We start from the raw sequence: 26,522 nt of genomic DNA on the forward strand, positions 1-26,522 counted from the left end.
ACCATGAGAAAAAGTAAATATATTTGTATTTATATAGAACTAATTAACATGTATTTTAAGAAGTGTCTGCAATAGTGTCTAAAACTGAGCAATTGGAATATTATATTTCTATTACAACAGTTATTTGTACCTTATGTACCAATGGAAGAACAAGTTGTTTAACCCAACTACTGCTTTTGTTGTAATACCCCATAAGACAGCCTGATGTAAGACATAACAATGTCTCACTGTAGACATATATAGTGAGTCACCCAACCTGACTTGGTACAAAAGACAATTCAAATGACATCTTCTTAAAAAAGGTTGTGCCAGTTCCCAAGTTGCACCTTTGTTCAGACAGTCCTGACATCATACCATTCATTTCTCCACACTCTACTATACAATGCTAAAACAGAGAATGTGCCAAGGGTCAGCCACACAGTGTTTTAGCCATCTCTGCTGCTCATCTATCGAGCTGGGAGAAGTGCCACAGCGAGCCATATTCCAAATGGTCTGTCAGTGAAATATTCAGTGGCAGTGAAGGAAAGCAGAAGCTCTCCGTTGATATTTTCAGAGGTTTCTGAAGCAGAACAACAATGACTTCATGTTTACCCCTCATTGATAATGAGACTTAAGCCAGAGACAGAGCTCTCTTCAAGGATAATGGTTATATCTAAAACAGGATTTACCACCTACCCCTCAAACAGATTCCAGCCAGACCTCCAATCAGTGTCTCATAAAATATCAGCTGGATGACTGCATCCCAAAGCCACTGCCATGAATATCAACAGTGACTCGCAGAACACAGAGGAAATAAAGGCATGAATGATGCAGAGTGTTTGTGGTTATCAAACAGGGTAGGTCCATCCTGCGTGACCCATTCATTTCCACTGTATTCTCATCACTGCCAGTGCAAACAGAGATGAGAAAGAATAACCTTTAAATATACTAACTAATATAACTCCCATATCATTAAAGTGATTCGATTTGGGTAGCTGAATATACACCAAAGAATACACCAAAGTGTCTTGATGCATGCTCAATCATCCAGGTAAATAGATCCCAAAAGTTAATTCTGTTCATCTGGATGTAGCGTTTTCAGCGGGGAAAAAAACAATCCCACTGAAAATGCTACATCCAGATGAACAGAATTAACTTTTGGGAATACACCAAAGAGCAACATCTCACGTAGAGTTAAAGATACAAACAAAATGACACTACCAAATGGCTGTGAAACACTCTACAGTTAAATAAACAACCAGCAGTAACTCAGATGTCAGCCATATTCTGTTGTCCTTGGGTTTTCACTAGTTCAGGATAGTGTAAATCACATGCATGGCTTGCCCTACCAGTGGAGCTCCTCACTTGGAGGTGAAAATAATTGAATGGTGACACCTTGTGCCACAGAGGTGTCTTTCAACTACTAAATATAACTTGAGAAACACTTGATAAGAATTGTAGCTTAGCATGAGTGCTGTGGATAAAAATCACGTGTTTCTCACATTTATTACAAAACTCTCAATTTAAAGTAATTCAAATTCTTTATTGTTTTTTACTTTCAGTAATTATTTACATGAAACAACAGCTGGCATGGTGATATGTAAATCTGCTATGTATTACAAACTGCTCAGTTCACTAGCCATGGCATTTCAATGGGCATTAGCAAGTCTAGTTAGGCTAAAGTCTAGTCTTTAGCCTGGAGGTAGTATGACTAAGCCTTCTGTATATGTTTTTATAGAGCAGGTAAATTGTAAATTATATTAATTTATATAGAACCTTTCTAATCTTACTGCTAACTCAACATATTTTACAATTATGCTTTAAAGTATATGGTACATTCATGCAGTACAACCTCCAAACCAGCACCATGAACGTAATAAGCATAAACACATGCAGGGATGGGTTGTTAATTGTAAATAAATATTGTTAGTACACTATTTTACTCTCCATTCAGTGTCCACTGAGCCACTGGCAGTGCATTATAGTGCTCTCTGGCTCCAGAACTGGTAATATTGTTCCAAATTTTTCACAGTATTACTGCCTACTATCTCCATCGCAATATGCAGCACAACCACTTACCTTGGTACTTAATGACTGCCACAAGTCATTCACTAAACAAGTAGAAGCAGGTAGAGTGCTGTAAAAATTATTTTCTCCCTTGGAGAATTATTTCCATTTATATTTTGAGAATTTATTTTTTTCTTTGCAAATAACACACAAAATGTGAATTTTCCCCAAATCATGTTTTTTTGTTTTGTTTTGTTTGTTAAACAAGGTGTTTTTAAATGATCATTTCATTTATTAAGAGAAAAAATTAAACTCAAGATTAGTTGAAAACCAAAGTCAGTGTGAAAAGAGTTACAAATGCATTTTAAAGCTTGGGGGAATCCAGTAATCTTTACTGAGTCATTATCCACAAATAAAGAAAAGCTTCAAGAGTGGAGAACCTTCCCAGGAGTGGCCAGCCTAACAAAATTACTCTAACAGCATATTGACAACTCATTCAGAAAGTCACAAAAGAACCGAGGACTGCAAGCCTCACTTGCCTGAGTTTAGCTCAGTATTCAGATTTAACAAAAGGAGACTGTATAATTTTTCGCCAGGAGTGTTTTTTGCGTGGAACTCTCCCATGTACGCCATTTTTACCCAAAGACTCATTTCAAATTTGCCAAAAAACATACACATCTTCAAGATCACCAAAGGGGTAAATATTCTGTGCAGTGACAAGACAAAAGTTTTTGGTTTTTGGAAAAGTTCTGTCCAATTTCTAAAAAGAACATAATTCTAACAATCAAATGTGGTGGTGGTAGTGTGATGCTCTAGGGCTGTTTTGTTGCTTTAGGACCTAGGCACCTTGTTATAGTTGATGGAGTCATAAATTCTGCTCTCTACCAGAAATTCCAGAAAAAAAATGTCTGGGCCCTAGTTTTTGCCCTGAAGCTCAAGTCCACTTGGATTATGCAATTGGACAATGATCTGAAACACACCAGAAAGACCACTTCTGACTGGCTAAAAAGAGATGGCTTTAGATGGTCTAGACTTAAATCCACTTTAGATGATCTGGCATGACCTTACACAGGCCATGCACGCTCAAAAACACTCCAATGTGCCTCAACTGAAAACAATTCTCCAAAGACGAGTTGGCCAAATTGATATGAAAGACTCATTGATGTAGCACAACTAGTTATTAGGTTTGGGGGACAATTACTTCTTTGAATAGGCTCAGGTAAGTTTGCGTGAAATCATCATTTTAAAACTGCATTTCTATGTATTCAACTTATCTATGTCCAATATGAAAATATGTTTGGTAATCTGAAACATGTAAGGGTGACAAATTTACAAAAAAACAAAACAAAGAAACAAAATCAGAATAGGAGGTAAATACCTTTTGACAACACAGTATTTATTATTTAGAAAGAAAAGAGAAATGCTTGTGCAAAAATGCTGGGATTATCAGCAGCTGCACATTCTACCTTAAAGACAGTCATACCTGTATAATATACATATACTGGCTTTAAACTGATTTGTTTCTCTAACATGTGCAACCCAGGGATTTTTTTTTGTGGTGATCTGTGTATTTGTGGAAAAAAGTCATATTGCTTCTAAAGCTGAGCTGAATGATGCTAATTATTCTGCTGCTCACATCTTCTGAAGTTCCCGCTGGCAGTGGCTTTCTTTATGTCAGAATGATACTGCTTTGTGTTGCCCTTGACTGTCTTAATATTAAAGCTTAGTGGAAGCAAAATAACCTTTGAGGAATTCTTCTACCTACAGCTCGGAAGCAGCAATCGTTCATTTAAAATGTATTGCCAGAATCACATTAATGCTGTACTTTCCCTGGAATAAAAGCTTTTAACTCTTGACAACCTGCTGCTGTCACTTGGCTCGCATCGCTATATTTGATTCCTGATGTGAGATAGAAACACTTTCTGGTTGAGGGTGGAATGTATTATTGTTTGAATTTCTTGTTTTAGGGCAACTTTGATAACCTGAAGAAATTTACTGTCAGGAAAATGCAACAAATGAGATCATGGCTGCCTTCCAAGCAATAATGCATTTCCCCAAATATGCAGTTTCTCGGTGCTATAATTTATTTGCAAATATGTGTTATTAGAATATAATTGTAGCAGTGTTTTAATCTTATTAAATGACTGTTTAATAAATACACAGACAGTGTTGCCATTCATGTCAAATGAAACAATCAAATCAGAGGTCAGCTCCACAGCTGCCCTCATCCTCTGCCTCCAGTCCAAAACTTGCTGCCCCTGGTCCACCTCTCTAAGTCCAAATCTCAACACCTGCTGTCCTTCCAAGCTTCTGCATCTTTGCCATTTGGTTGATGAGGCTCATCACAGGCAAGGCAGAGGGGGCTCACAGCATCAGCCTTGCAGGGTGCTCTAGGCATGTAGCTGTCAAATGTGGACATGGACAATGCCATCACATAGCAGCTCCACAGGCCTTATTCCCACCCACAGAAGCCAGCAAGGCGGAGGAGAATTATTTCTGTGTTGCTTTCATCATCATCCAGTGGCCCCTGCTTGGGGGAAAGCTCAAAGCAATGCATGTGGATGGCATGGTTTCCTACATTATGGACTGACTAGCTCACTGACAACTCATCTTGCTCAAGGGCAGTGTATTGGATACACTGTGGCGCAGCACAGGGTTACTCTATTGTCAGCTTTTGGTTCAATTTCTAAACCTCTCCTTTAAAGATTGAACTTGGGGTCATGGCAGTGCAACAAGTTCTTTGATGACTTCTCTGCTGTGGGGTGTACATGTTAGGATAGGAAAAGGAGAATATTAAGGAGCCAAAAACCTCACATCTGCTACAGTCACAACCTTTTGCAGCTTGACATCAGCATGACAAAGGAGCTAGTGGATTTCAGCCAGTCACCATTCAGCGTGAGGAGTATGAAATGGGTGGTTTTAGTTAATCCAACAGGCTACTTAACACGTTCTATTAATCAGGGAAGGGCAGCGCACATTTATACAGCCTAGAAATGACTAAAAGATTACCAGAGTAGAACAGGGGAGAAAAGATGAAGACTAGGCAGAGTTCCATCTTGGACTACATAGGGGTGCAACCAGTGTATGACACATCATGACCTTCCACATACTATAGCGTCCAAAAGACATTACAATAATTCTAGTCCAAGTACCTCATGCCAGGTAGCCTAGAGTCATTTGAACTCTATTGCCCTACTCTGACAACCAAAGGTACTGAGCCACAACATATATAAGAATTTTACTACATAATTACATAGCCACAGAAGTTTGTGTCTATTGAGTTGCTTGTGAATTATACTTACATCTGCAGCAGAAACATTTTTCTTCATATGCTTCCTTCTTCACATTTACGGATTACATTATTTTCATGTGCTTACTGTCACAAACTTTCAGCATTTCATTTTCTGTATTTATTACAATTTCATCCTCATTCAAACTAAATTTAAAAATATCTAATTTCCAGATACAGGTAGGTAAAAAGTTAAAAGTACAAAAGTACAAAAGTTAAAAGCCCCGGGCCGATTGTGGCTCAAGAGTTGGGCGTTCGTCTTGTAATCGGCAGTCCGATCGACAGTCTCGGTCGTTGTGTCCTTGGGCAAGACACTTCACCCGTTGCCTACTGGTGGTGGTCAGAGGGCCGGCAGCCTCGCCTCTGTCAGTGCGCCCCAGGGCGGCTGTGGCTACAATGTAGCTTGCCATCACCAGTGTGTGAATGGGTGGATGATTGTGTATAGTGTAAAGCGCTTTGGGGTCCTTAGGACCAAGTAAAGTGCTATACAAATACAGACCATTTACTGCGTAAACCTTTGTAAATCCCAGAGGAAATGATGTAAATCAAGTCAATGTCAAGTCAATATGACAACCATAGTATATAATTTGCAATATTTTCATCCTCATCAAATCACTCATAATCCCATCCAAAAAGCATGAAGGCTCCCTTATAATTATGGAATTGACCACCCCTTTTAACATAGAAATGTTTCATCGCAGTCTGATAAAGATGAGCTCTTAAAGCTTGTAGGCAGTGGTTTCTCCAGCAAAGTGGGGAGCTTCACAAGTAAGTAAAAGAGCCATTGGAGTTGAAACATGAATGACTTGCTTGCTTTTATTTATCTTTTCAGAACAGACCAATTTTTGGCAGAGATAATGAGATTCTAAATTGTCTACTTAAGTATGATTCCCAAGTGACTCTCATATAAGAAAAGGGTCCATATTAATTATTTTTAATTGTTAACAATGTGTGAAAGTTTAAAAACTATTGACCCAAACAATGTCAGAAAACAAAGCTACTGGATTAATTAATTAATGTGTTTCTCTACATATGTCACCAATCTATAAAATCTAATAAATACATATAATTTATTTTTACATATTGGTGTGTATTTATGTATGTATTCATGTGGGTAGGCAAATGTACCGTACCCTATCTGTCATTCTTTCACAGGGATTCTGAATTTCTAACACCGCACCTGCTTTATTCTGAAACAAAATGCACAGCAAGCCAGCAACACTCAAATAAAATAATCTCACAGTGAAGAGTGGGGAGATGAGAAAAAATAAAATATCATAAAATGCAACATTGACACATAGTTAAATCATATGCTGGAGTGCTATAATAGAACACAGGTTCAAATATACAAGTGTTAAATCTGATAAGAACACCGTTAACCACTCAAAGTTCTTAAAAGATGAAAACAACACATAGCTTTTCACAAAGAGAATGAATAAAATTAAAATAAGTCATAATTGCATTTGTATTTGTATCACATGAGCAAATCAATAGTAGGGTACGCAACCCCTCCTAATTTTCAATGTGAGTACCTCAGCTCTGTGCATCCTCAACAAGACATTAACCAGTAAGATCAATAACATTCAAGGGCAATGAGCAGAAGGGGCTAAACACCGAGTTAGGCATGCTATAACTTATCTTCTGCATGTGCACCTATAAAACAAACGAGCACTAGTGCGTTCTTATATAGGTTATGGTGACCTTTAGTAACTCATGTAGTACCGGGCTTGATTAGCTGTTCGGACCAAGACATAGAAGCTATAAAGACGGAATCAGTTCCCGTGCTGCACAAGAGGAAATCATATTAGTGATGTGACAATGAAAAATAATCCGAGACTTACTTTAAGACGGCGCTGTCTCCCTGTCTGACGGTGATGTTGTCCTTTAATACAGAATCCCCGCTTCTAGCTGGAACTCCTGCAGGTACAAGGAATAACAATTTAAGTCCGATGACGACAAGGCATTTCCCAGACACCGCCAGATAACCACAAATTCCCATGTTTTTATATCACTGCGCAACTTCCAAGGGAACTTGAACGTCTGATATTCCCCTTTGCGTTTTGAGCTAGGGACCGCAAAATTCCACTCCACAAACAAGACGCAGTATAGCCTGCTGGAACTGCGCTCGACCTGCTTTTGCTTCAAACGAAAAGCCTCGTTATGAAATCCCGTAACCGTGTCTTTGCGTCCGCCAGCCGCTCTAGGAAAATGACTTCGGAGGAGAGAGAAAAGCACCGTGTTTCTCAAAGAAATGCGCACCGTCTCCTCAGGTCCGAACTGTAATCGCCGTGAAATGGATGCTCTTGCACAGATGCATCAGCCAAGACTCCCTATATATTTTTTCCTCCTCTCCCTCGGTGTTTTCTTTCCTTGGTGCTGCACGGGGACAATATTTAAAGCTGCAAATACTCAAACAAAAGGCTGAATTCGCTCTAATATCTTCTCTCTTGTTTAGCTCCTGAAGTACTCTCTCTCTCTCTCTCTCTCTCTCTTTCTCTCTAATCGCCAGGTAGCATCACTTGCATGTATTATGTGGAGCATATGGTCTGCAGCCTGCAGGGCTCGCATATTCATACAGTTAATGGACAAACGGATTCAGGAACCACCGTGCATCTTTCAGGGGCGTTTATAGGGGACACACTGAAAATAATTATTTCTTAGGGGACTGATTACCACAGCAAGGAAACAGGCATTTAAAATGATATTACAATCTTAGCGTTCATTGGTATAAGATGGGACCACCTAGGGAGCACAGGCAACAAAAAAACAAAAACGAAATTGGTCAATTTCACAGTCATTTCATTCAAACTGTTCCCATCAGAGTACGATTTATGATTACTTCGGAGCTTCACATTTCCCCCTCCTCCCACGGTAAGAAGTGCTTGAGGCATGTTTTTTTGTTGACGTAGGGTTTGATGATTCAAGTGACCAAGTGTTCTCAAATGAGATTACTGTTTCTCTGTTTTTTCGGGTCAAGGACAACTTCAAATGAATAGAATGGTGCTGTAAGAAAAAAAAATTATCATCCTCAAAAATGTTATTCTTAATATGAATTCCATCAAATGGGTCCTGTATTTCACAATTCCCCCCCCCCCCCCCCCCCCCCCCAAAAAAAAAGGAACCAACAAAAAACAACAACATTGTGTTAATCTGCTGTAAATATAAGGAATGTGTGTGCAAATCTGTTTTTATTATTATTATTATTATTATTATTATTATTATTATTATTATTATTATTATTATGGAGTAGAATGTGAAAACCATAAATTGAGGTTGGATACATCTGATTTCCCATTAAAAAAGTAATCACGTGACTATGCGCTCTGATAAATAGCCAGTCACCAGTTAAACCCTGTGAAATAGGACAGAGTCAGTAGATCAGAATGTCTTTCACCTTTATATTTCATACGAGAATTTATGAAATGATGACAATTCATTCATTCAAAGTCTTACTTCAAAGTCTAGAACCATCAAAATTGACATTTTAAAATGTCATACTGACCTCTACCTGTAATGATTTACATTGATGTCTTTAATTAAAAGAAGCATAAATAACTTGTAGATGTTTACAAAAATCCAGTAGTGAATCATTTTAAATTAATGTTAACCACTTTTAAAGGCTGCAGGGCATTTCTTTAATGTAAGATATATAAAGGTCTTAGTTCAACAGTTTAAAATATTGAAATAAAAAATCTATCAACAGAATTTGAAGAATTAACAGCTATAATATGCTAAAGACTTCTATGCATGAGTTCTGGATAAATATCCCCCAAGGTAGCATGCCAAACAGTTGCCAAGGTAGCATGCCAAACAGGTGCTCTCCCATATCAACATATAATACCTCTTTGTACTTAAGATGGAATAGCAAATTGATTTATTAAATAATTAATGTCCAGGCTACCCACAATACAACTTCACAGAAAAAAAATGTATTACTGTCAAGAAACATATTTTTAATATACACACATCCTGTCAAAAATGTTGAAGAACAAGCAGTTAAAGAATGAAACAAAGAAAACAATGAATGAGGCATTTGGCAAGTTGCCACTGGATTCCATACCAATTGGAGATTGATGTTAAAGGCTGAGTCAAATTGGGCTTATGTGATGGTCAGTATTTTAAGAATATTCTGTATAGTGCACTTTTAGAGGAAAGTGTTAACATTAATGAGAAGCTGAACTTCACTGAGCCACATTGGCTTTGTTTACTAATGTGCTCTTGCTCTTTTCTCCGCTCCCCATCTGTATGCATGGAGGGGTTGCAGGCCACTAGGGATGAAAGTGGCACTTTGCTGTGTACCTAACAGAAGCTCTCACGATTACTATGACAGCTTTTGAGTCTCATAAGAAGATTGAACAAGATAATTTCTTTACCTCAACATCAATTTGGGATGTTGTTAAGATATTGGATAGAAGGCAACAAATGACAATGCACTGAAAGCACTGAGTGTCATCACTCAAGATACAAGTAACACGTGATGTTGTTGTCTAGTATCAAATGCTCGTGCAAGTGTGAAAGCAGCAATGGATTCTTCTGTTCATCAGACTTTTCACACACACAGCCTACTTGACAATACAAATATTCCTACAATATTGTCTATTGCCAAAAAGACAATCATGTAGCATAAAGCAATGCTTTTGGAAGACTTTATTAACCAATTTTATGATTGAGAACAAAAACTTCAGCACAATGTCATTAACCATGAAATATATAGTCCACAATGTCCTGTATATCCCATTTGTTACCATTTCTAGGCGATAGGTAAATGCTGTTTCAGTTTCCAGAATTTTCCACCCCAACTCAAATTACTGCTGAGGCCTGAGTTCACAAGTCAGTACCTTTTGTAACGTTCATTTTATTTAAAGTTGTTATTTAGAATTTATGATGATGTCTTGTGCCAGAGAAATTGGGTAAAGATAAGACTTAATTAAAATGATAGTTGTTTTTGATGCCACACAAGTCCTGACTATGCGCACAACTTAATGGTTTTTAAATTAAAACCCCTCCCTGACCTCAGCAAAATGTGGTCTTAATTAGAGTCAAGAGTACAAGGTGGTTGTAAGCTCAAGCACTTGTTCACAGATACTTCTTTGTTTGATTAGAGCTTCATTTGGTCACATGGCATTGCTCTAACACCATTGTGGCTTTTGTTTCCACACTGCTTTGCACAGCGAGGATACAGCGGGTTTAATAAGAAAACAGAAGCGATGAGGAGTAGCTGCTATGTGCAGTCAGCTATCAGCTTGTTGGAGTGCTGTTCTGGGAATATAAGACTGCAATCCATTTCAATCCGTGTCATGTGTATTATCCTTTTGCCCCTCATTGTGCTGCCTTACAGCAGGTCAGGTGAATCCAGTGACCTTGCCAAATCTCCACCACAAGTGAGAGAGCCAAGCATGCAGAAATGACAAATTATAATGGCATTGTTTGTTGGATATCCCACATGAATCATTCTTGGTGTATCACACAAACATAGAGGGAGAGCAGAAGATAAAAAGAATGCTCAGTTGTGTGGCCTTGAAAAACTGCGCATGCACTAAAACAGGAAGTGGACATATTGATTTTAACAGGCTGCCTTTGTCCTTCATTCAACATCTTTTACAACTGGCTTTAGCCATATTGAATTCAACTCTTGCATTGTGTTTCATTTAGTTTACGTATACATGCAGTGACATCATATAATTTCCTGCTGCAACGTATTAACACCAGACCCTGGGTGGTTCATTCAGACTATCCATACTAATCTTCATTCATATCATGCAAGGATGGGCAGAGCGAGCAGACAATGGACGGGCCTCATACCAAAGCTAGTTAATACCCATGCAAAAACATGGAGAGACTGAATAAAGAGCATCCATTCAATGGATTCAGTCATCTGCAGTAGTTTAGATCCTTCTGGCACACAGTTGTAACATTGCACAACATATCCGTGAAAGAGTGACATTCTGTGGTTGGTCCAGCAAAATTTTGGGAAACAGTTTGAAATGTAGTTGTGTGTGGTAGTATCCATAATCTTTTACAGCCTTTCTAAACATCAAGTCCCAGTAAACAAGAATTTTAGAATACATTTTAACATTATTTATGATTACTTTTGTTTCACATCTGAGCCTTATGAACCAGAACGCAGCTTTCTGATCAGTTCTAAGAGAATAAAAAAATGCAGTGGAATTCTGTACAAAAACAATGTCTTGACTTTTAGTACTCTATTTTAGAGGTAATAATTTGAACTTGCCTTCCCTTACATTTGTGTTTCATTTGGGCTTTACTGTACTTTTCAATAACTATACATACTATGTATATGTTCATTTCAGAAGACAAAGATGGCTTTTAAATCACTATTAAGTCTGCCATTACTTTTATGAATTTGCTTCATTTTTCACTGTAGGGCATCATTGTTACTGGTAAAATCTGCAACCAAAGGTTTGCTTTGTAATGTAATTGGCTGAAATGGAGGGCTTACTGGGTTGCCTCTTTGAAGGTAGACATTCCTTCTGCTGCTTTCTCTTCTCTTTATTTTTTTAATTAAATTGCTTCTTGTTTCAGGTTTGCTTTAAACTGTGTAGAAGCTTAAGTTCTCCTGGCATGCAGCGCTACACATGATTTCAACTTTGATCTCAGATAACTACATCTGCCACAGTCTTGACTAATCAGACAGCTAGAATCAGATACGTTTGCTGCAGTCGCAGCATGCAAAACAAAAGGCAGTTTGTCTGTAGCCAGACTTTAAAATTTAAGGCTGCTGCTTTCTTTGCTCTCACAAAGTGTTTTTTTTTTTTTACTCTGATCTGATCCAGGTCCTCCAAGTTTTTTACCTGATAATGCTACGTGATGTCTTGCAAAGTCAGTTGGTGTAGACAAGAGATAAGGACTGAATTATTAAAGATACTGGTACCTTTAACTGATCTAAATGCCCAGACATTCTGTGTTATCAATAGGTGCAATATTGTGTGTGCTCCGAACATGCATGTTCAGTAAATATGCTAATACATTATCTAGGCTTCCTCTGACCTCTGCATGGCATTATTGTGAGCATGGCTGAATTAAAAATATGAGTTCAAATATGCTGCCCTGGCATGAAACATTTTTACTTAACAGAGGGTTCAGTTTAGTTTAAAAAAGAAAAAGAAAAGAAAAAAAAAAGAACAAAACCTTTTCTTTTTCATTCCAGTCTATCAATATTCCAACAATTTTAGCATCTTCTGACTACAAGTAATGGACACAAAAGCTGCTTTAAGGTCAAAGCCAAATCCCCCTATATACAGCTTTTGTGAGAACCTTGAAAATATGAATGGTATCAACAAGGACTCAGTGTGCATTACTGTGTTTGTTTCCACTCTAGTCCTTGCATGTTTATTCTTTGAAAATACAAGTGAATGCATTTGATCCCTTCAATATATCTTTTCAGTTATTTCAGTGGCACTAAATAGGAGGCAATTGCTTATGCACCACACCTTATTTGGAGTAAACCACATCTAGGATCTATGCCATATAAATGATGGCTTTGAGATGGCGTTTCAACAGTTACCTTGGGGGGAAAGCCTAATAAGGTTTTGGAGCGTGCTAGGACAAAGAGATAAGACTAATGGAGAGCAAAATGATCTGGCAGTATTTAGTTATGCTTACAGCACAGAAGCTTTCAGAAACAGCTTCATCAGTAAACAATTACCTCTTTCATTTACAAACAAACAAAAATACCAGTGTTCTGGGTCATTTAGACAAAGTTTCATTAACAGGAAATTACTTTGGTAAGTGTATTTTTTAAAAGTGGGATTCTCTTCAGCAAACACTGTGGTTATCCAGTGAGTGGGGCCAACAATTCTGCCAATTTATCAGTTTCATTGGTATTAAATAGTTCATCTGTATGTATGTAAATGTAGGAGTATTTAACTCTAAGGTAATAAGCAATTTAGAGACAATGAGTGTCCAATCCAGGACAGTAAGCAGCGCACCTCTAAGTAATGGTTATTATTTAGGCAGAGGCTGTCATCTCAAAGATGGATTCTACTCACTTCAAGTTAAATGCTTCTCACTGACTAATTTCCATTGAAATATTAGAACCTTCCTATTGTAGGGATAAAATAAGTTAACCACTCAGATTTTGTTTGACTCTGACAAATGGATGGCATTTTTGGAAAGTTGGGGAAAATATCAGCATGATTTGGGAATGCTTCACCAAAAATTCAAGACAATTTTAGACACCCCAAATGGTTGATTCTGTTCATCTGGATGTAGCGTTTTCAGTGGAAGAAACATTTCATCAATTATACAGGTGACTTCTTTAGTCTCAGCTGACTGCAGGTTTCCCCAACCTCATAAACAGTACATTTGCACAATGACTGAAACTAGCACCACAGAATCCATAATTGGCTGAGAGGTCAGTTCCTTGATCTTTAATATGCAACTTGTCATGGCCAGTCATCAACAACCACTGATCATTGAAGTATGATTTCTATTGTGGTTCTATAGAGGTTTGCCAGCAGTCCAAGGAAGAGTCAAGCCCATTCAAGAGGTTTTGTTCGACCTTCAGTTCAGCATTCAACATGATCATTCCCCAGCAACTCATTCACAAACTGGATCTGCTGTGGATCAGCATATTGCCGTGTAACTGGCTGCTGGATTTCCTGACAGGAAGACAGGAGACACTACGGGTCGGCAGCAACACCTCCGGCATAAGAACACCTCCCAAGAATGTGTGTTGAGCCCCCTTCTCTTCACTCTGCTGACCCACGACTGGACTATAGCCACGCCATTCCAGGGCTTGGTTTTAGCATGGGGGATCTAGCCAGGACCCTTACTGGATACCAGGTGGGAATCTAACTTCTGACTCCTGCTACAAAGGTGTGTAGTTTTACCAGTAGACGGCATCCCAGGCCGGCTACTCAGAGTGTGTGCAGACGAGCTGGCAGAGGTGTTCACCAACATCTTCAACCTCTCCCTGAGGCAGTCAGTGGTCCCCACGTCCCTCAAAGCATCCACCATCATTCCCGTTCCCAAAAAATCAGTGGTCTCCTGTCTGAATGACTACCGTCCTGTTGCACTGACATCAGTCATCATGAAGTGCCTGGAGCGGCTGGTCAAAGGTCACATCTGCTCCTCCCTCCCTGACACACTGGACCCTCTTCAGTTTGCCTATCGGACAAACAGAGCCACAGAGGATGCCATCGCCCTGGCAACGCACACCACCCTCACTCACCTGGAAAAAGGGAATACATATGCAAGGATGCTCTTCATCGACTACAGCTCTGCATTTAACACCATCATCCCCTCGAAACTTTCCACGAAGCTCGTCGACCTTGGGCTGGGAACACCGATCTGCAGATGGATTCTAAACTTCCTCACAAACAGGCCCCAGGTGGTGAGAGTTGGTAAGCACACCTCCTCATCACTCATCTTAAACACAGGTACGCCACAGGGTTGTGTGCTTAGCCCCCTCCTATATTCCCTGTTCACACACGACTGTGTTGCTAAACACGAGTCCAACACCATCATCAAGTTTGCTGATGACACAACCATCATAGGCCTCATCACAGGCAATGATGAGACGGCCTATAGAGAGGAGGTGATGGCGCTGTACGAGTGGTGTCTGGAAAATAACCTGACTCTCAACATCAGCAAAACTAGAGAGATGATAGTGGACTACCGGAAACGACCAGTCAGGGAACACCAGCCCATACACATCAACGGTGTCAAGGTCGAAAGGGTCAGCAGCTTCAAGTTCCTTGGAGTCAACATCACCGAGGACTTCTCCTGGACCCTTCACACAGACACTGCTATCAGGAAAGCTCGCCAGCGGCTTTACTTCCTGAGGAGGCTGAGGAAGTTTAGTATGAACGCCAACATCACCTCAAATTTTTACAGGTGTGCAATTGAGAGCTTGCTGACGAGCTGCATCACAGTTTGGTACGGAAGCTGCTCTGCCAGCAGCCGTAAAGCACTACAGAGGGTGGTGAAGGCAGCAGAGCACATCACTGGCACGAGGCTTCCTGCCATTCAGGACATTTACCTCCAGCGATGCCTCCGTAAAGCACACAGCATCATCAAGGACCACAGCCACCCAGCACATCAGCTGTTCTCCTTGTTACCATCTGGCAGACGTTACAGGAGTCTGTCTGCTCGGACTACAAGACTTAAAAACAGTTTTTACCACCAAGCCGTACGACACCTCAACCACAACACTTAAACACACACAACACAGCACTCAGAAGCTACCCTGCAGCTTCACAAGTACTCTGTTTAATCTGCACTGGTCACTTCACTTTATTGTCATTGATATTTATATTTAAAGTGCAATACTGTAATTTTCTGCTGCTCATTCCTGTGCAATATCCCATCTACCCTCCCGTCATATTTCTTTTCAAGATTTTCTTATTTAATCACTAGTGTACATATATTTATATTTATAGATACATATATATATTTAGTCATCTTTTCTCTTTTACCATGTCTCTCTAATATTTAGCTCCTTACTATTTTTATATTTTTATATTTTATTTTATTATATTTTATATTTTCTCCTACTGTATCATGCTGCTGAGTGACTGCTGCTCGTCAAACACATTTCATTGCAATGTTGACCCTGTGCTAACTTGCATATGACAAATAAAACTGAAACTGAAACTGAACTGCGGCTTTCACGGACTGCCCCACCCCCACTTGCACACAAACTTCCCCACAATCACTATGATTGTGTTGGACACTGCTGTTTATATAAGATTTTATAGTACTGTATTGTACATAAGACTCTTATTTTATTGTAATCTTTTTATCTTTATATTGTTTTAGTGTACACTGAGAGCCATGGGAGCATTGCAGTTACAAATTCCTGTGTATTACTGTACATATGGTCTTTGACAATAAAGCTTTTTTTGACTAAAGGCAGAACTGAAATTAACCAATAGCATCCTCACATACGTGGTCTTTCCGGGCCCTGCTAAATGCCAGCCTGTCACCCGATCAATAATGAGCATCCTGTGTCTTAAACAGAGGCTATGCTGTACTGACTAGCCACAGTTTCTGTGATGCAGAGGTGTGGTGTGGTGTGGAAAACATCAGCCATCACTCTGTCTTAACTGAAGTTGTTAGTAGGGTTGGGCAATTTGACGAATATATCGACTATTGACTATAGGCTGTGTCCAAATTCAGGGGAAGGATGCTTCAAATGGTGTATTTGTAGGCAATGACGTCACAGCAACGTGACAAAGGCTGTCCAAATTTAAAGAGTCCTCCAAATGTGGCGACAAATGCGTCCTTCATTTCCCCGAATTTGAACGATGGGTTGGGTGTATCCTTCGTGTCCTACCATATCCCAGGAATCACTGCAGGCCATACAAGAGTATTTTTTTCTGATAACGATGACAGTTGAAGTTGGAGAGGAAAACACTTTCAAATGTAACTATATGAAAATCTGGTGGTACAAAAGTAACATTTTCATAGCAGTTGTATTGTTAAGCTTTGGGAATCTGCATAGACATGTTTTTTATTAAAATTAAAATAATTGTAAACTAGCTTGTATGGTGGGTCCCGTGGTTTCAATTTACACATCATATTTATGTGAGTACGGTTTTATTAACCCTCATGCTGTACAGAACCTGTGATGTCAAGACCGTATTCCTCTTGTGTTCTGCCGTGAAAACCTTTGGATTTAGGGATTATCATAGTTGCCATGGTTTTTCTCTCTCCTCTGTTTTTGTGATCAGGGCAATTCTGGAGAAGATGGGCCAGCAGGGGAAAGTCACCCCCTTGCAGGCCAGAAAAAATTGGGATAACTTAAAAAAATACAAAGTATGTATGTTTGTTATCAAGAAGATAATTCTTAAGAACACAAGTTAATAAATCTTTTCTAAAGTTTTCGCGCTGTGGCGCTAGCGACCAGAAAAACGCGGAAGTAAGGGCAGACTTGAACAGAGGCTAGAAGGCTGTCCATTTCACAGCTGCTCACTTCTGTCCTACTCGGCCGTCAAAGGATCCTACCTATGTGGAGCAGGTAGGTAGGATTCTTTGAAGCATCCTTCTCTTGAATTTGGACATATCAAGTGTCTTGCCAGCTTTATATACTCAGAGACCACGGTTTCTCACTTCAAACTGGCCTACAAAAGAACTGCATTTGAGGCGGGCTTCCTCTTTACTGGAAAAACAAGATGGCTACCACAGAGGTTTGACCTGGGTAACTTACAAACATTTTGCTGCATTAGTGCTTCCCAACAGTTTCTGATTTCAAACACTCTGATGGTTTTTGTGCCTAGGATAGAATTAGAACAGAAATGCAGATAGGCCAGGACAAATAATTTATATTCCTCTAAATGCCATCCTTGAACACTTCCCAGTCAGTATGTTCAATGCAGTCCTATAATACTGAAGTGGTAGGGATCAGCTTAAATGCTATGGTGTGGAAATGCTGCAGCTTGATATGTCCCAGGGATGTTTCAGTAAACTTTGTCCAGAATATTATGGTCTCTGGATGGGAAGTCACTGTACTTATGAAACTTGTGCAGCAGCACCAGCATCAGTTCTACATGATTAGAGTCTCCAGCTACCTACGCGTTTTGGCTTGTGGCCTTCATCAGGGTCATCAGGTTGACCCTGATGAAGGCCACAAGCCAAAACGCGTTGGTCAGGCAATAAAGTTGTTCCTCTTCCCTTAAAGTGTTGCTGGAGTTCCTGTATTGTGATTTTTTCGTCCTCTTCACGCACCTTAGGTGAAGTTGTGCCAGAAATTTTTGCTGTGATTTAGTCTCCAGCTACCTCACACCTCTCTCTGGACTGGCATTCAACAGGCTGTGGGCCAAGCAGTACAGCGCCTCCAGTGCAAAGTTAGCATTAGCAGGCAGTGGTACTGAAAAAGCTAAGACAAGAGTCACAGCACATAGAACGATGTATACTCCATACTTTTTTCTCTGCTTTTTCTTCTTCAATGCCATAAAAGTGAAACGGCAAAAGCTTCCCTGAACTGTCTAGTTTTGGGGTTGATTTAAGTCTGTACCATTTCCCTGTATTCAAACATTCAGTTTTTCCATATTTAATTAAAGCTTCAAGTAACTGAACAGATGAAACATATGCGATAAAAACAAATTGCTGAGAGCACCATGACGCTGCATTTACACAGGCCACCATCTTGATTAACATAAATATTCAACCTGCATGTGGCAAGAAATATACAAATTGTTGCTTTCAGCATAAAAAGCATAGAAAATCTCTTGTGATAAAAGATTGAGGCGACTTCTGTTGTGATTTGGCGCTATATAAATAAAATTGAATTGAATTGAATTAATATATGGGTATTGAACCTCAAATTACACCGAGTGCCTTTCTCCATGTGTTGTAGATTACATGATTAAAGTTGTTATGTGTGAATAAACGCAGCTTCTACCATAAAAACCCTGACATGAGTTATCATCAAGCATATAACAGCACTTATGTACAAAAGATCAGACTTTTGCAGATGACTAAATACATCTTTCAGTGAATACAGAGCACCTACTGACTCCATTGAATCTCATCCCTGTATTTTGCTTAGACGCCAACTTCAGTTTTCATTAATATTTTTAATCCCCCATGTAGATAAACAGTTAACCATGTCACACAGTGCTCAAGACTTTTAGTTCAGTATCAACATATTTAACATATTTGTTTTGAATTCAAGGTGTAAGATTGCTTTTCTGACCTGATTAAAACTGTTTAGTTTTCATTTGTTTAGTTTGGACAAATAGTTATTAGCATAATAAAATGCTAACCTAACATAAATCAGCCAACATTTACGTTGGACCTTTTTGTAATTGGTGCATCTTAAATGTTGCATGTTAAACTGTAGCTGTGTGGAAATGCAGTTTCTGGGAAACTCTTCTGAAATTGTATGGATGGAATTAGAAACATAACGTAATGGAGCTAGCATAGCTATAGGCAAAATAAACAGCAGCCAACACAGTTATAAATTTATAGGTTAAATAAAAAAAGGTATTGTTATTTTCCTCTGTTACTCTCCCTTTTCCTGCTTGATCATGCCAAGGTGTCAAATCCAAACATTCCCTCAGATGCTGCTAGACTTTCAGAGACATTCTTTGAGATCTGTATCATGATATTGCTGCCTATGGCAATATGAGATGCCAGTAGATGCCTCTTTGAAAGTCAGTATTAAAAGTCTAGAAGGGTGTCATGTCAGTGGAATAATCAAAAGTTCATCAGACAGAAGACTGGTTTGCCTTGTTTCGAAGTTCTGAGTTTTGCATCCTGTTTGGATTTATTTTCACTGACCGTTTAGTTTTCACTAAGCTTTTACTTCTGATTTCACTCAGTTAGTGGCTTAGTTTATGCACTAAAACATACCAGTTTCAGGTATCATAATGCACCTTTTTAGGCAGTCAAAGAGCTAAATGTGACATGGACAATAAGGACATCTTAGCATACTCACGAGATACCAATGGAATTTACTAAATGTCAAAAACTGACAACCTTCGAATGAAAAAGTAGTGTTTCACCAGCATTCACCAAAATTTTGATACCTTATCATTTTCTATATAGAAACAAATAGGAAGTAAATTTGGGTCACTTTTCTATAAATCATTTTGTGCCGCATTGTCTGAACAACCTCCCCCCTTTTTGTGGAGCTCCTTGATTAGACACCCTGTTGCAATGGACATGAAGTACAATAGAGCTGGTCAAAGCAAATGTCATGGACAGAATGTAGAGAATACTCTTGCAATGGTTGTTGCACTGTCTAGAAACTATATCCATGGGAAGGATCCCTAAGAAGCACCAAACTCTATATATGGCAACTCTGTTGCCATACAACTTTAATTATTTGTCAGACAGGATGTATCTAAATATCTCCAACTATTTGTATTTCACTGCATGTTTATGCATTTATGGAATATAAGTTGAGAGGTCATGCTTGTATCTGTATACCTAACTGTATCACACACATCTGACTCAACCAACATACACCTACCTCAGTCAGTCCAGTTGACTTGACAGGCATAATAACAGCTTGCGTTTTATTCAGGCTCTAAAAAAGGACTAAGCTTTATTTTTAAGCTTTAAGTCGATTTTCTTTGAGCACATAATCATACAACAGTAACTGCATGTTGATGTTTGAGCACTTCCACAGCACAGGTAACCTACAGCTCAATACTATGCCTGAATGCCTCCTGTGTAGACACAGATGGAGCTCCACAGCTGCTGCTGCTGCCCTGCTAAAGTGCTGCTCACGCAGTGGCTGTTTTTTTTTTACACACGAGTTTAGTCACTGACACACACACACATACACAGGGAAAGCTGTGACATAACCACAAATGACCACAAATATGCTGACATGATTCATCTTTTGTGATTTCGCTTTCTGCATCTCTCTGTCATATAGTTTTTCCTCAAGGACTGTGCAGAGTTGCAGAATTTGTTTCCTACATAGACAATTGTGTTTTCAGACTGGAAAAATGATAAATTATCACTCAGCAACAATGAAAGAGATTAAGCCATTATGCAGAAATTGAGGCTTCCTCTGATAACCGAGATGCTGCTTCCCCCCCCCCCCTTTTTTTTTTTACACATTTCCTGGTTAATTTACTTAACTGAGTAAAAGGTGATTGCTTTCCAGCATGTGTCACAGCAGCATCAGAAAATGCCTCAATGGGGCATTTGGTTCCACCAAGAGTGCTTGCTCTGTCTAGCCCATTTCTTGAACTAACTGTATAAATGTCTGGAGGGCGCAATTACAACCGGCAATGGAAAAGAAAATGTTGGCATTGAGAAGAAAAACGAGGTGTAATCTTACTTATTTTTCTTATCTGTGGAAATCCAGAAAGCCTGAGAGGGTACAGTATTTCCCCAGATAAAAGCCCAAATGATATTCCACACACGGAAACAGTGACTCAGAAGTACACAGTGAATCTTGCTATCTTCACTTGGTATTCCTATTGCTTTGTTTTGAACTAAACTAAAGCCTTTCCCTGTCTGCCGCTGACTTATGAATTTAGCTTTTCTAAAAGGAAAATAAATGAGTGTATTTTAATAATATATTATCAGCTTCATTCCTTCTCACAGAAAAAAGCAAAAAAACAGGACAGGTTCAGCAATTGAAGACGTTTGCAATGCATGAGTCGATTAATTCCACACACTAGATCTTAATTAACTCAGCATAACCACACAGATGATTTGTGTGCTGATGGGATTTGGTGAACGGAGATGGCTGCTTGAAGTAGATATGGTCATTCAATATTCATTATCTTCTTGTCCCATTTTCTTACAGGGCTCAGCAGGTCCTTCCTGAAATCCAGATATCTTCCTTATGGCTTCAAATGCATAAAAAGTTCAATATGAAACCTTTATTTTAAATAATTCTATCAAAAGGCTGAACTATTTTAAAAATTAATCAACCTTGAAAGTTTTTTCCCCCACTGATTTAACAACATTAAAATAGTTTTTAACCTTTCCCATGAATCAAATATAAAATAAGCAAATTTGTTTAAAGTGAAAACTGCTTTTAGAGCTCTAATTCTTCCTGAGTTGCACATTTTACTTCAGGGCCGATTTGTTTGCAAATTTTATTACTAAGGATGTAATGTAATGCAATGTGTCTTCCAGTGTTAGTTGACTGTAACTAAGATGAGGAAAAACCTCAGAGGATGGATTTGTTGTCTTTATCAAAAGCCAATGAGGAGACAAATATAAACCATTCATCTGGCCTCAGTCTCTCATCACAAACCCTTGGGGAGTGGCATTAACAGAGAGACAATTACGGAGAAAACGTGACGCTGTAAGTGTGTTGAAAGGATGCATCATACTGTTGCACAAACCCATAATAACATGTGCAATAGAGTAGGCTCTTCACCAAACATGTTATTGTTTCCATTATATTTGCACTGACAAACTGTGGTGGAACACCATGGCACTGAACACAGTAACCTCCTTTCATCTACTCTGTGTGCACTGAGCAGGGTCTCAGTGGTGTCTTGCTTTCATTATTGTTTTTTGTTTGTGGGGTTGAATAGTGAACAAAACAAAAGAACATACAAGCTCACATTTATGCTGTTATGAGTTACAGATTCTTCAAAATTGAAATTAATTAATATGCATTTTTTGGCTGCTTATGTGAAATGAAATTTTTTTTAATAAATGTTTTTTGGATGTGTTATATTTTTTTATGAAGCAGGGTATTGGCCATTTCACAGAATTCTGCAAGTTGCCGATAATTGTAGTAGTTGTTGATTTATTGTTTCCGTTATGAACCACTGTTGTGTTGACATGGTTATTCTTTTCCTTATCGCATTTTATTTAATGACCTGATGAAAAACCCAGGGGGTCATGTGACTAAGTTAGACATGAATCCTTTGTGGGGGTTTACCTCAGTCTAAAAATAGGTCAAACCACTACATGAATAAATGGTGCACAAATTTTAAAGAGCTCAAACTCAGAACCTCGAACCAACAACAACAACAAAAAAAAAACACCAAGAAACTAAACATGGAAAAAAATTAACCCACTTGAAAAAGGAAAAAAAAAAAACACCAAAAAACTATTCATCATAAAATTAAGTAAATATACAGACTCGACAGCAGTAATCAAAGCTGCAAACATTTAATATGGACAGCATCAGTTTCATACTTCATCCTCTGCTTTGCGTTTGAGTGGGAGCCCGTCAAAAACCTGTCCATTATCCTAGCGGTGTCCAAGCATTCTGTTTCCCATCATTCCCATCATTGGCACTGCATCCCACCCAGAGGACACGCCCACCACTTTTTGGAACCACTGGGCTACTGTATTTTCTTCACTTGACCTGAATAGTGGCTATTGGCAGGTGGAAATGAGGTACAGGAGATTACTGCATTAATTTGCCCCTTGGGTCTCTACCAGTTTAACCACCTGCAACATTCCAGAGACTAATGGAAAGAACCTCGGGGGATCTGAAAGCTGTTGTGTGTATTTGGATGATATCATCATTTTCTCCAGGTGCTGGAAACCACACATCCAACATGCCCAATGTATCTGACTTAAAGAGAGGAAGAAGGAAGCTAAAACAGCTTGTTTCACATGGTGAATGAATTGAGAGACTTTGCCAGTATAAAATAAATACATATACAAAGTTAATGGTCCAAGGATTGCTACACAGTTATTACACTCAAATTAGGCAGAGCTAGCAGCATGTGTCTTGGTGTTCAGGCAGTTGGAGGTATAGCGGACCAAAAAAAAAAAAAAAAAATGGTTACAGTTTATAAAGCAGCTATGGAAATGGTGGAAGTAAGTCAATAATTTATGTTATCAATAGGTACCAAATTAATGGCAAATGTCATTGATACATTTTATTTTACTGACGAACATTTATATCAATCTCTTCATAGACAACAGATTTGTTTACATTCCTCCTGGGCAATATATGTCCAATATATGTAGTTTTGTGCTTTTTTTATGCTGATTAAATTTGTCTAAGAACCACATGTAAATGAGCATGACCTTTCGGTAACTTGGGCATTGTGCACTGATCCTTTCACTACCATGAAAACAAAACCCCCAAATTTATGGGATGAATGGGAGTGAATGAATTTGTTTGTTTGTCTTTTGTTTGTTTGTTTGGTATGTAATTCTTAAAATTGTTCTGTTTTTTGTTTTTTGTTTTGTTTTTCTTTTTGCTTGTTTTTTTTAGGTGACCTTTCAGGGACCTTTTTAGAATAGAATAGCAAACTCTGCCATTCATCAACAATCACCTACAGCTATTATGGTCACAGTGCTTTGGGCTAAATGCCCAAAGCACTGTGGGCATATTATCAGGGTCACCATCTTAATTTTGCATATTGCCACAAAAACATTTGCTACTTAACATTTACCATTAACTAAAACATAAACACATCCAAGGTTGTAAACAGTCTGGGTTTTGCTGAAATGTTGCCATATGTAAGTGAAATGAAAAAATGTATATAAGCTATTTACACAAGATAGTTATACAAGAGTTATACAAGATATGGCACTGAATCATGTCAATAGGACTGTATTTTTAATGTCCCTGGCCCAATAAATAGCCATTATCTGTCATAATCACTCCAATAGATATATGTATTAGAAGATGTCCTGTACTTTCTAGCAGCCCAGAAGTATGCTCTCTTTTGTAATCAGTAGTAAACTGATAGCAACCCAAGCAAGTAAGTGCAGTTCTCAGGAGTATCAAAAGTTAATGACTAAAGTAATTTTAATTTCTGCTACTGTGCACAATCAATTCTGAGAAAAAATTCTCAGACTGCAAATTTAATGTACAGGCATAAAAACAACAGATTTTTTGACAATTGATATTGGATGTGCTTATGTTGAGACAATGTATATTATTCTCCAATGCCTGTGAACTGTACCTAAAGGAGGTTTAAGATGAGTAAGGTTTATATCTTATAGGTTATAGCTTGGTTACACATAATTCAGGATGAGATGTGATTTAGCCTAGAGAATCTGTTGAGTTTTATGAATTGCTCCTTTTGAGTAATGATAGATTTTCCTTACAGATTGTCAGTAAAATATTGAGGCAGTTTGGATAAACTGATTGTAGGGCCGTGAAGCACACAGGACACTTTGAAAGAGTTGGATGGCTCTCCAAATACAACTTGATGGATGGCCATGCAGTTGGCTGTCAGTATTACTTTAACTTATACAGCCACATTGTTGTTTAAGGTTATACTGCTAACTTTAAATATTGCTGTGATGTTCCCTGGAGAGGCTTCATATGATTGTGCTGACAATTCTTGCTTAATCTGTCTGTTTAATTAACTGAAAAAAGTCTATATTCTTTGAGACAACTACCTCTAAAGATCACTGTCCTTTGAAAATACCCTTCTTGCTTTTACTTTTTCATAATAAGCCAAATGAAGAAAGACTTTTCAAATGTCTAGGTTTGGTTTCTTTTCCTTTGTCCCTCTTTTGATGTTTTTATTGCATTGCTACCTTTTTTCTACATTTTCTATCCCCCCTCTTTTTTTTTCAAGTATAGTATACCCACTGCTTATTAAGCTTCTAAGTGCTAATTGCCAGAGCTATTTAAGATCGAGGTCCACATGGTTAAAAACACATAAATACAAACTTCCATGGCTAGTAAAACTCTTTTCCTGCCTTGCCTCTTCACCCTTTTTTATGAGAAGTGACTGTTTTATATAATATTCTGGGAATATGCTTCTTATTTTAGCGTCGATTGTAATGTTTATAAGTAAAGGTTACTTTTTACTTTTTACTAACATTATTGATTAATGTTACACACTGTGTCTCTCAAGTCGTTGTTAAGTTTGTATTTGATAAAGATCATAATGTTTTCTTCCTGGCCATGTACTTTTAAAATTAAACCATCATCATGCTTTAACACATGTATACCAGAGGCCTTTACCAGAGGCCTGAGAGCTTGAGGGTCCTGCTCAGTATCTTTGTTGTTCCTAGGACTGCTGTCTTGGACAGAGATCTCGGATGTTGTTCATGGAATCTGCTGGAGCCACTCACCTAGCTTGGGGTCACTGCACCTAGTGCTCCAGTTACCACAGGGAGCACTGTTACCCTCACCCTCCACATCTTCTCAAGCTGTTCTCTGAGCCCTTGGTACTTCTCTAGCTTCTTGTGTTCCTTCTTCCTGATGTTGCTGTCATTCAGTAATGCTGTGTCTATCACTACATCAGTCTTCCTCTGCTTGTCCATCACTATTATATTCGGTTGGTTAGCAATCACCATTTTGTCCATAGGTATCTGGAAGTCCCACAGGATCACCCTAGGGGGCGTCTCCCATTTTGACCGCTGGACTTCCAGGCCAAATTCGGCCCAGATGTTTCTGTATACAATGCTGGCCACTTGCTTGTGGCATTCCATGGATGCTCTGCCTGCTGGCGGCATGCACTCTGCTTTTATGTGATTGTCTCAGGGGCGTCTTTACGCAGCCTGCAACCGGCATCTCACCTGGTGTAATAGACCCCAGCCTCTATGGATCTTGTTCTTGTGCTGCCATGATTAGTGCTTCTCTGCTGTCTTTCAGGCCGGTTTTGTCCAGCCACTGGTAGGACTTCTGGATGTCAGCCACTTCTTCTTTCTGCCGGTGGTACATACTGTGCAAATTCAAATTCAAATTTTATTTGTCACACACACAGTATGACATGTGGTGAAATGCTTATATGACAGTAAGAATTGACAGTAAGATTTACAGATTTACAGATTACTACAAAATTTACAGATTTTAACTCAGAAATTTACAGTAAAAATGTGCAAATAACAGTTTACAAAAGAATTTATGAATAAGAAGAAATTATAA

General features: G+C 38.7%; 1 protein-coding gene across 2 annotated transcripts in view; it reads right to left on the minus strand.

Moving 5' to 3' along the window:
- The window catches only part of opcml (opioid binding protein/cell adhesion molecule-like), a 401,362-nt gene that overhangs the window by 215,483 nt on the left and 159,357 nt on the right, over window positions 1–26,522 (minus strand). Inside the window, exon 2 of one of the 2 annotated variants that reach the window (XM_085173864.1) lies at window positions 7,117–7,192. In XM_085173864.1, the coding sequence (XP_085029990.1) occupies window positions 7,117–7,192 (76 nt within the window). Of the gene's footprint in view, window positions 1–7,116; window positions 7,852–26,522 lie in introns of those variants that run through there. The other variant, XM_085173863.1, reaches the window with a different exon arrangement.

This window comes from Neolamprologus multifasciatus, chromosome 10 (assembly GCF_963576455.1).
Source record: "Neolamprologus multifasciatus chromosome 10, fNeoMul1.2, whole genome shotgun sequence".
NCBI classification, from domain to species: domain Eukaryota; kingdom Metazoa; phylum Chordata; class Actinopteri; order Cichliformes; family Cichlidae; genus Neolamprologus; species Neolamprologus multifasciatus.